General features: G+C 42.4%; 1 protein-coding gene across 1 annotated transcript; it reads left to right on the top strand.

Annotated features, from left to right (window-relative positions):
- Positions 1-1682: 1682 nt before the first annotated feature.
- On the top strand, positions 1683-2642 carry TAS2R60 (taste 2 receptor member 60). The gene is given in 1 exon segment (XM_012557283.1): positions 1683-2642. A coding segment is annotated over 1 exon segment (960 nt).
- The last annotated feature ends 9308 nt before the right edge of the window (positions 2643-11950 follow it).

Raw genomic sequence — 11950 nt, 5'->3', positions numbered from 1 at the left:
GACACAATCCAGTCTTGTAGATCAGGTCCTGCCTTACTAACACAACTGCCACCCATCCTCCCTCATTAACATCATAGAGGCAGGTTTACAACATACAGGAACGTTCCACAGTACCAGGAATCATGGCCTAGCCAAACTGATACACACATTTTTTGGGGGACACAATTCAAACCATGACAAAGGAAGAAGTTCAAGCTGCACTGAAGCATTGTCAAAAAACAAGTCTTCATGGATTGACAGAATACCAATTGATACGTTTCAACAAATGGATGTAATGCTGGAAGCACTCACTCGTCTATGCCAAGAAATTTTGAAGACAGCTACCTGGCCAACCAACTGAAAGAGACACATATTTGTACCCATTCCAAAGAAAGGTAATCCAACAGAATGCGGAAATTATCGAACAATATTAATATCACACACAAGTAAAATTTTGCTGAAGATCATTCAAAAGCGGTTGCAGCAGTACATCAACAGGAAACTGCCAGAAATTCAAGCCTGATCCAGAAGAGGATGTGGAACAAGGGATATCATTGCTGATGTCAAATGGAGCTTGGCCAAAAGCAGAGAATACCAGAAAGATGTTTTCCTGTGTTTTATTGACTATGCAAAGACATTTGACTGTGTGGATCATAACAAATTATGGGTAACCTTGTGAAGAATGGGATTTCCAGAACACTTAGTTGTATTCCTGAGGAACCTGTACATAGATCAAGAGGCAGTCGTTCGAACAGAACAAGGGGATACTGCATGACAGTACCCTATGGATTTGGCACTGACTCTCTGCTGGGGACTTGCCAGTAGGTCTTACCCCTGAGCCCCACCAGGTGTGCAGCTGTCTTAGGTGTCAGCTTACAGACGCACAGCCTCCGGTGTTGAGGACTCTGGTGCCAGGGCCTGATATATCATCTACACTGATGTTGACACGGGCAGGGAAAGACAGAAGAAGGGCAGGCAAATTCATGTCAGCTGGGGGGCACTGGAAATTGAGCCTTGACAGTATTTGCATCTATTCTAAGAAGAGGCGGCCCCTGTTCAGAGTCTGGGTCCTCGACTCTGACCCAGCCTGTGCACTCGGGCAGTTGGAGGGACACACACACATACAAAGCAACCCTCTGGGAAGTACTGAGATCTTTCAGAGCAGCTCAACGGGAACTACTTTGCAGTCTTGGGACCATCTGGCCTGTCTTAGGCTGGGTTCTCTAGAGAAGCAAAACCAGTAAAGTGTATAAATATATACATAGAGAGAGATTATATCAAGGAAACAGCTCATGTGAGTGTAGAGGCTAGAACGTCCCAAGTCCCTGGATCAGGGTAGAGGCCTCTCCCAAGTCACACAGCTGCAGAAGCTGGCAAGCCCAAGATCAGCAGGTCAGAGAGCAGGGTTCCGGCCCACAGGCTGTGCAAATCGACAAATCCCTGGTTCGGCAGATAAGCTGACAGCTCAAGTCCCAAGAACGGGAGATGAGACAACAGGAAGCAGCCACAGGATACAGAGAGAGCAAAAAGCCAGAACATCTGCTTATATACAGATGCAGGCCACACCTCCAAGGAGACTCCCTTTCATCTGATTGGCTACTCATAGTATATTCAGTCATGGGAGTGATTACATTAAAACAGTGAGAATCATGGCCCAGCCAAGTTGACACACAATCTTAACCATCACATGGCCCATGGGAGAGATGAATGGAGATGACATGGACCCTGGTCCCCCAGTGTTGGAGAAGAGGGCCATTGTCCTGGCTGGTATCTTGTTCTTTTTGTGCCTGGTGGCAGTGGTGGGTAATGACTTCACCTTTGCAGCCCTGGGCATTGAGTGGTTGCTGAGGAGGAAGCTGTCACCTTGCGGTAAGTTGCTGGTCAGTCTGGGGGCCTCACGCTTCTGCCTGCAGTGGGTGGTGATAGAGAAGAGCATTTATCTCTTTCTCTACCCCAGGGCCTTCCCCTACAACCTCATGATGCAGTTCATCACCTTCCAGCAGGACTTCTTGAACGCCGTCACCCTGTGGTTCTCCACCTGCCTCAGCGTCTTCTACTGTGTGAAGATTGCCACCTTCATGCACTCGGCCTTCCTCTGGCTCAAGCAGAAGGCATCCAGGTGGGTGCCATGGATGCTGCTCAGCTCTGTCTGGATCTCCAGCCTGAGCACCATCCTGTTCTTCATCGGTAACCAGTGCTTGTAGCAGAACCACTTACTGAGAGACCTGCACGCAGGGAACAACACTGGGAATGGCATGAGGAGGTTCTATGAGAAGTTCTACTTCTTCCTGCTGAAGATGGTTATCTGGACTGTGCCCACCGTTGTCTTCCTCGTAGGCGTGGTTCTGCTCATAACGTCTCTTGGCAAGCACGCCAGGAAGACCCTTCTCATCATCTCGGGGTGCTGGGACACCAGCGCCCAGGCCCACTTCAAGGCTCTCTTGGTCCTTATCTCCTTTGCTGTCCTCTTCATCTCCTATTTCCTGTCACTGGTGCTCAACTCTGTAGGTGTCTTTCCGTTTCAGGAACTCTAGTACTGGATGTGGCAGGTGGTGATCTATGTGTGCATGGCTGTGCACCCCGTCATTCTCCTCTTGAGTAAACCCAGGCTCGGAGCCTGCTGCAGAGGAGGTGCTACCCAACGTCTGGGACATCGTGAGTGACAAGCCTCAGACAGACGCTGACACAGAGGCAGAGCATGATGGGACATTGCTTCTCTCTCTGCACTTTCCCTCTCTGCCACATAAAATGATTAGAAGAACAGCTTCAGTGATTTCCAAGTGAGATCTAAGGCTTGCATCATGGGCTCATGTCACTAACAGACACTCGGCAAGAGTGGAGTTAATGTGGGACCTGGTGTGGCCAGAGACTCAGGGAACACCTGCTTTCCCTGTGGCTGACCTATCGGTGTTTAAATTGTCCTCCTGGGAACTGGGCACAAGGACTCTGATGCATCACGCAGTAGTCGAGTCAGACTGGACAAGGTTTCTGGAACCTCAGCTTTCCTCTGGCTTCATCTTGCGACCACCTTTCCCTTGTCATACTTAGCGGTCTTCTGGCAGTGCCAGCTCTTCCTTTCTGTGACAGTTCCTGGTGCGTGACCTGCTAGTCTGAGCTTCCTTCACTGAACATGGTGCAATGTGTGGGGCTGTGTGTACTGTCTGAGTCTGAGGCCCCCTGAGTGCTGGGCTGATGGTTTATACGTTGTTCTGTATAAGGTCATGGTCTGTTTGTCTGTTCCAGGCTAAAGTCCACGAGTGTGGCTGTCCCTTCCTCTTTCATGTTGACATTGGGACCTAGAGCTGTTTCTAGTTCGTGAAGGGTGTTCGGGCTGCTTTTTGGTCTTCCCCGGCTCTTCTCAAACCTCCCCTGAGCTCAGGTTCACGCTGAGATCCTCGCCTTCCCTGATTCACGTTAAAACCTCTCCACCGTATTTCTTGGTTTTCATACCCCCTGCAGTGCAAGACCAGTACCAGTCACCCTTGAATGATTTTTTCCTGTTCCTGAGGATCCTAGCTTAGCTTAGACTGTCCCCGCCTCTCACCTGGACTACTTAAATTTCTCTTCACCACCTGCTCCATCACCCCAGCTGCTCCATCACCCCACCTGCTATCCAAACTTCTGTCACCAGGTTAATCTGAAGCAAGGCCCCTCAACTGGGCATTCAAGGACCTCCACAACAGAGCGACAATTTTATCTTTCATTGCTTCCATGCTAATAAAATCTTATTTTGCAGTGAAATTAGGGTTATAATTTTTTCAAGTCTGAACTGGAGCTTTCTCACTACCATACTGAAATGTGCTCTCTTATCCTCACATCTATGTGTCAAAACTTTCCTTAGTTTTTTTCCCCATTTAGCTCTTAAAGGGTAATTCCAACGGCACCCTTTCCCTTTCAGTGCAGCTGTGCGGGATGCCCCCACGCCATGGTTTCTACCACCTTTGAGGATATATTAATGGGGTGTTCCCCTACTGTGACAGAAATTCTGCCTTGTGGTGTTATTTGCATACTTGTCTTACCCCCTCTAGTAAATTTTAAATGTCTTGAAGGCATGGCTGCCCTGTACTTCCACGTGTCCTCTGAAACCCGCAGACATGATTGATGCATTGCACAGAATTTTCTCCTTATTCCTGGAATCCTGCTGTCACCCACAGGGCTTTGTCTGTAGTTTATCTCTGAGCTACCCACTACGTTTTTTTTTTTTTTTTAACTTTTTATTTAGGAATAAATATAGATTCACAGGAAGTTGCAAAGCTAGTACAGAGAGGTCCCTTTTTCCTTTGCCAACACCACCCCCCCCCATTGGTTACATCTTATAAACAGAAGAAATTTGAGATAATGCATTTGCTCTTTGAAAAAGTTCAAATGTGTAGATTTAACAGGAGTGTATTGGTGGTTCAGCGGTAGAATTCTCACCTTCCATGAGGGATACCCGGCTTCAGTTCTCAGCTGGTGTACCTCGTGCACAGCCACCACCTGTCTCTCAATGGAACCTTGTGTGTTGCTGTGATGCTGAACAGGTTTCTGAGGAGCTTCCAGACCAAGAAAGACTAGGAGGAAAGGTATGATGATCTACAGAAAACACTCACTATATTTTTATGTCTATATTGAAGCTGCATTCTCTTCATTGTCTGATGGGCTGATTTTTGAGGTCAAACTTATATTCTGCTCCTCTTTGGCTTATGCATAATGTAGAAATAATAAACGGGTGAGTAAAATTTGCCCAATTTTGAGATCCTTGGCCTTCCTTCTTTCTTGCACCTTTACATGTTGCTAAGCAACTGTGAACGGCAGGTGAGTGCCATTTCTCCTCGTTGTGACTGATCCGGGCTCCCTTTCCAAAGCATCCTATATAAGCTACTCTTTTTTCCCTCCACTCTTTAATTTACATTGTTAGCCTGGGCGACAGAACATCCACCAGAATCCGAATGATCCTCCTACAGCGAAGGGCTCCCTTGGAGCTTGGACATACAGGGAAGATAAGAGAAGCAGGACCTGGTGTATTTTTAAAGTATTTGGTAACATTATTATTATCATTCATTTTTGCTCCAGTCTAATTTCACTACATATGATGGTGATGGCATTAATAATCATTTGTTGAATACCTGTTTTTCATGAGTCATGGGACTAGGGTCTGTCTTCCAAGGCTCCTCTGGGTGGTCCTCGAACCTTCAATCTTTCAGTTAGAGTTGAGTGCCTAACCATTCGCACCACCGAAGGACTCCAGCAGTGTGGTACTGATGTAGGATCAGACAAGTAGGTCAACAGAGAGTCCAGATGACAGTTATATGGAAAATTATATCGGATAAGTAAAGTATTTTAAATCAGAGGGGAAAGATGGACCTTTTAAGAGCACTGCAACACATTGGTATTCCAACTGGAAAACAAAAATACTTTCAACTTTCTATCATAAATTCCAGATAGATAATCTTTAATTTTAATCCAAATGTGATTGAATTTTTTTAAAGCCCTGTTTTCTTTTTCAAATTTCAATTTTCTCTGTATTTTATTCCATATACTGCCTTTAAGCTTGGCAGAAGAGTTGACCATGCCCCGCCTGCCTCTTGTGGATGTCACTGCAGAGTGTGAACCCACTGTTCTGCTCCCACACACATGAGAAGACCTGTTTCCACAGCCCTTCTTAAGTCAGACTCAAAATATCACGTCATTATGGAAGTAGCTGGTAAGTGTGACTGCACAAAAATTAAAACCTTTTCTATGAAAAAACACTGTGAATGTAGGGACCACTGAAGTCCTTTTTTAATTTTAAAAGAAAAGTCAAAGACTGACAAAAAATATTTATATACATTTTTAAAAGGTAATAACTAATGTCTCGGATATATAACGAGGTCCTGCAAGTCAATCAAAAAAATACAAGCAACTTGATAGAAGTGTGGTTAGACAACAACAATGGGTAACTCACACAGGAGGAAAGACAGACAGCCAAGTACACATGGGTATGAATATTTATATACCTCACTGTTGACGCAGATTAGAACAACAGGAAGTCTACTTCTATAAACACAGCTGCCTAAGTCAGTAGTTTCCCCCTTCTTTTTCTGGAAATCACATAAAAGCAACCAGAAGACAGAAAAGGACCCTGAAAGTTCCATTTCAGTGACACTAAGAAACAGGTAGGTCCCTGGGTGACGAAAATGATTTGTACTTGGCTGCTAACTGAAAAAACAGACCCTTTGCCATGGAGTTGGTTCACCAGGAATCTGACTCAGCCCCAATGCAAAGGTCTGGTTTTTTGGTTTTGGAAAGAGACAGAGAATCCACACATCTCACATTATATGAAAGCACCATCAAACACAAGTGAGAGCAGGTGGAGTCAAGACAGAAAGTGACAAGATGGCTGGAGTATGGGGAGAAGTGAGAGAGTGGAGGGATGGGGGGGCATGGATGAGGGGTTAGGGACAGGCCCAAGAAAAAGCCAGCAAAAATACACTCTCTTCATAAAAGAGACTTCATACAAGCCCCTCGGTATGCATGAATTGTCTATTGCTGTGTACAAAGTTACCCCAAAACTTAGTTCCTTTAAACAACTATCAGCTCAGGGTTTCTGTGAGTCAGGGATCCAGGCGTGTCTTCTTAGCTGGGCCCTCTGGTTCTGGGTTTCTCACAGGCTTCCCTTATCTCAAGGCTGGACTGGGAAGGATCCGCTTCCTAGCTCACTCATGTGAATGTTGGCCGTTTTCAGTTCGTCAGGGGTCATTGGTCTGATGCCTCAGTTCCTCATGAGATGTTGGCGGGAGCCCTCCTTCAGTTCCTTGCCACAAGGCCCTCAGAGCATCTCAGGTCATCAGAGTGAACAAGTGAGGGGGCAACAGAGAGGGAAAGTGAAAGAGTCAGCAAGGAGGGTGGGGAGGGAGAGGGAGGAGCACGAGCTAGCCAGGCAGAAGTTGCAGGCTGTTGTAACCTAATGGATGATTTTTTTCATCATTGCTCACAGTTAGTAACTAATAGATGTGGTCTAAAGAATAGAGGACTGAGAGAATTATATAAAGCTTATAAAGTGAAGCACTAGAAAAAAAAATATATACTTTTGAACGATTAATAGAACCAGCAACAAAAACAAAGAAACAGATAACATAACAAAAATCCTAAAAAAAGTTTAAAAGCAAATATAAAATAATGTCCCAGAAATGAGATCAAACATACTGTACATACAATTAGATGAAAATGTTTTACACCTAAAAGAGAATGATCTTCATATTGACCCAAAAGCCAAAGCATGACTCTATGATATTTATAAGAGCCATAAACAAAGCAAAATATTACAGAAAGGTGGAAAATAAAAGAATGAAGAACAGCATGTCAGGTAAATGCAAAGAAAAGAAATTCATGCCTAAAATTATTAAATGAGATAACAGGGTAAGTTTTTAATGTTAAGAGGTATAGTGCAAAATTAAAACACAATTAGTATGAATATCTATATACCAAATAGATTAACAGTAATATTTACAAAGAAGAAATTATAGGAAATACAAGAACTGTAGGCAGAAATACTGAAAGTAAAAAAGCCTTTAATTATCTTTGTCAAGCAGACAAAAAATAAATATAACAAAATAAATTAGCTATTATTGATGGATATTAAACTCTGTACACATCCAGAAGCCCCATGTTCTTTGAAAATACCATGGAGTAGTTATGAAAACCAACTTAATGAAAATTGCATAAAACAGAAAACAACAACACAATCTCACTTATGCATATAAAATGCTAAATAAAATATTAGAAAACAAATTCCAGCAGTATATTAAAAAATATATCATTACCAAGTGGAGTTTAAGCTATGAATTTAAGGATGATTCAATATTAGGAAATTAATATAATCTATCATATTAATGAACTTAAAGGAAAATCCACGTAATCATTTCCAAAAGATCTAAAAGATCACCGAGAAAATTTAATACTAATTGTTGACAAAATATTCAGTAACATAGATAAATACTCAATAACATGAACAACATATCCATCTCCACTCCAAACCTGAATCATATGTAACGAATCTAGAGGCATTCTTCCACCACTTGTTTGTCAGTTTGTCGCACTGTAAGTGGCTTGTGTGTTGCTGTGATGCTGGAAGCTATGCCACTGGTATTTCAGACATCAACTGGGTCACCCATAGTGGACGGGTTTCAGCGGAGCTTCCGGACTAAGTCAGGCTAGGAAGAAGGATCTGGTGGTCTACTTCTGAAAAAATTAGCAAGTAAAAACCTTATGAATAGCAGCGGAACATTGTCTGATATAGTGCTGGAAGATGAACCTCTCAGGTTGAAGGCACTCAAAATAGGACTAGGGAAGAGCTGCCTCCTCAAAGTAGAGTCAATCTTAATGATGTGTCTGGAGTCAAGCTTTCAGGACCTTCATTTGCTGATGTGGCACAACGCAAAATGAGAAGAAACAGCTGCAAACATCGGTTAATAATCAGAACATGGAATGTACGAAATATAAATCTAGGAAAATTGGAAGCCATCAAAAATGAAAAGGAACACATAAAGATTGATATCCTAGGCATTAGTGAGCTGAAATGGACTGAAAATGGCCATTTTGAATTGGATAATCACATGATCTACTATGCCGGGAATAACAAATTGAAGAGGAATGGCGTCTCCTTCATTGTCAAAAAGTACATTTCAAGATCTATCCTAAAGTACAACGCTGTCAGTGACACGATAATATCCAAACGCCTACAAGGAAGACCAGTTAATACAACTAATTATTCAAAGTTATGCATCAAACGCTAAGGCCAAAGATGAAGAAATTGAAGATTTTTACCAACTTCTGCAGTCTGAAATTGATCTGAATGTTATCAAGATGCATTGATAATTACTGGTGATTGGAATGCCAAAGTTGGAAAAAAAGAAGATCAGTAGTTAGAAAACATGACCTTGGAGATAGAAATGACGTTGGAGATCACATGATAGAATTTTGCAAAACCAACAACTTCTTCATCGCAAAGACCTTTTCTCAACAACATAAACAGTGACTATATACGTGGACCTCACCAGATGAAATACACAGGAATCAAATTGACTGCATCTGTGGAAAGAGACATTGGAAAAGCTCATTATCATCAGTCAGAACAAGGCCAGGGACCGACTATGGAACATATCATCAATTGCTCATACGTAAGTTCAAGTTGAAGCTAAAGAAAATCAGATTATATCCAAAAGAGCCAACGTATGACCTTGAGTATATCCCACCTGAATTTAGTGACCATCTCAAGAATAGTTTAGTCCCATTGAACACTAATGACCAAAGACCAGATGAGTTGTCGAATGACATCAAGGACATCATACATGAAGAAAGCAAGAGGTCATTAAAAAGACAGGAGAGAAAGAAAAGACTAAAATGAGTCAGAAAAGACTCTGCAACTTGCTCTCGAACTTTGAGTAGCTAAAGTGAATGGAAGAAATGATGAAGTGAAAGAGTGGAACAGATTTCAAAGGGTGGCTAGAGAAGACAAAGGAAAGTATTATAATGAAATAAGGAAAGATCTGGTTAGAAAACCAAAAGAGAAGAACACACTTGGCATTTCTCAAGCTGAAAATGCTGAAGAAAAAATTCAAGCCTCGAGTTGCAATACTGAAGGATTCTACGGGGAAAATATTAAACGATGCAGGAAGCAACAAAAGAAGATGGAAGGAACACACATAGTCACACTACTGAAAAGAACTGGTCGACATTCAACCATTTCAGGCTGTAGCATATAATCAAGACTGATGATATTGCAGGAAGAAGTGAAGCTTCACTGAAGGCATTGGTGAAAAACAAGGCTCCAGGAATTGGCGGAATACCAGTTGAGATGTTGCAATAAACAGATGAAGCCATGGAGGTGCTTGCTCATCTATGCCAAGAAATATGGAAGACGGCTACCTGACCAACCGGCTGGAAGAGATCCATATTTGTGCTCATTCCAAAGGAAGGGATCCAACAGAATGTGGAAATTATCCAACAATATCATCAATATCACATACAAATGAAATTTTGCTAAAGATCATCTAAAAGCGGTTGTAGCAGTACTTGGACAGGGAACTGCCAGAAATTCAAGCTGGATTCAGAAGAGTATTTGGAATGAGTGATATAGTTGCTGATGTCAGGTGGATCTTGGTCGAAAGCAGGGAATACCAGAAAAATGTTTACTTGTGTTTTATTGACTATGCAAAGGCATTTGACTGTGTGGATCATAAAAAATCATGGAAACACTGGGAAAAATGGAAATTCTAAAACACTTAATTTTGCTCATGAGGAACCTGTACATATACCAAGAGATAGTCGTTTGAACAGAACAAGGGGACACTGCGTGGTTTAAAGTCAGGAAAGGTGTGCATCAAGATCGTATCCTTTTGCCATATTTGTTCAATTTGTATGCTGAACAAATAATACAAGAAGCTGGACTATATGAAGAAGAACGGGGTGTCAGGATTGTAGGAAGGCTAATTAACAACCTGAGATAAGCAGATGACAAAACCTTGCTTGCTGAAAGTGAAGAAGACTTGAAGCACTTACTGATCAAGATCAAGACCGCAGCCTTCAGTATGGGTTACACTCCGACATAAGAAAACAAAAATCCTCACAACTGGACCAGTAAGCAACATCATGATAAAGAGAGTGTCATGGATTGAATTGTGTTCCCCCAAAATATCTGTCAACTTGGCTAGGTCATGATTCCCTGTATTGTATGATTGTCTACCATTTTGTCATCTGATGTGATTTCCCTATGTGTTGTAAATTCTGTCACTACAATGTAATGAGATGGATTAGTGGCAGTTACATTGATGACATCTCAAGATTAGATAGTATCTTAAGCCGATCTCTTTTGAGATACAAAAGAGAGAAGTGAGCAGAGAGACACGGGAACCTCGTATCACCAAGAAAATAGCACCAGGAACAGATTGGGTCCTTTGGACCTGGGGTTCCTGCGTGGAGAAGCTACTAGTCCAAGGGAAGATTGATGACAAGGACCTTCCTCCAGAGCCAACAGAGAAAGCCTTCCCCTAGAGCTGATGCCCTGAATTTGCACTTGTAGCCTACTAGACTGTGAGAGAATAAATTTCTCTTTGTTAAAGCCATCCACTTGTGGGATTTCTGTTATAGCAGCATTAGATGACTAAGACATGGAGAAAACATTGAAGTAGTTAAGGACTTTATTTTACTTGGATCCACAACCAACGTCCAAGGGAGCAGAAATCAAACAATGCATTGCATTGGGCAAATCTGCTGCGAAAGACCTCTTTAAAGTGTTAAAAAGCAAGGATGTCACTTTAAGGACTAAGATGTGCCTGACCCAAGCCATGATGTTTTCAATCATCTTATGTGCAAGTTAAAGCTGGACAATGAATAAGGAAGACCAAAGACGAATTGACACCTTTGAATTATGGTGTTGGCAAAGAATATTGAGTATACCATGGACTTCCAGAAGAAGAAACAAATCTGTCTTTGAAGAAGTACAGCCAGAATTCTCTTTAGAAGGGAGGATGGCGAGATTTTGTCTCACAGACTTTGGACATGTTATCAGGAGGGACCAGTCCCTGGAGAAGGACATCATGCTTGGTAAAGTAGAGGGTCAGTGAAAAGAGGAAGATCCTCAAAGAGATGGACTGATACAGTGGTTGCAACAACGGGCTCAAGTATAGCAACAATTGTGAGGATGGCTCAGTACCAGGCAGTGTTTTGTTCTGTTGTACACAGGGTCACTATGAGTCAGAACCGACTCAGTGGCACCTAACAACAGCAACAGAGACAGTCTTATAAAATGCAAAATACAAAAGAATGAACACTATTCCCACTACTTACTTTTTATTGGTGATACTAGTTGTCTTAGTTCTTAGTGCTGCTATAACAGAAATACCACAAGTGGGTGGCTTTAGTGAACAGAAATTTATTTTCTTATGGATTAGGAGGCTAGAAGTCTGAATTCGGGGTACTGGCTCTAGGGGAAGGCTCTCTCTGTTCGCTCTGG

The sequence above is a fragment of the Trichechus manatus genome, unplaced genomic scaffold (assembly GCF_000243295.1).
Source record: "Trichechus manatus latirostris isolate Lorelei unplaced genomic scaffold, TriManLat1.0 scaffold00093, whole genome shotgun sequence".
NCBI classification, from domain to species: domain Eukaryota; kingdom Metazoa; phylum Chordata; class Mammalia; order Sirenia; family Trichechidae; genus Trichechus; species Trichechus manatus.
The sequence above is the reverse complement of the archived record's forward strand: the minus strand, read 5'-3'. Positions and strand labels throughout refer to the sequence as shown.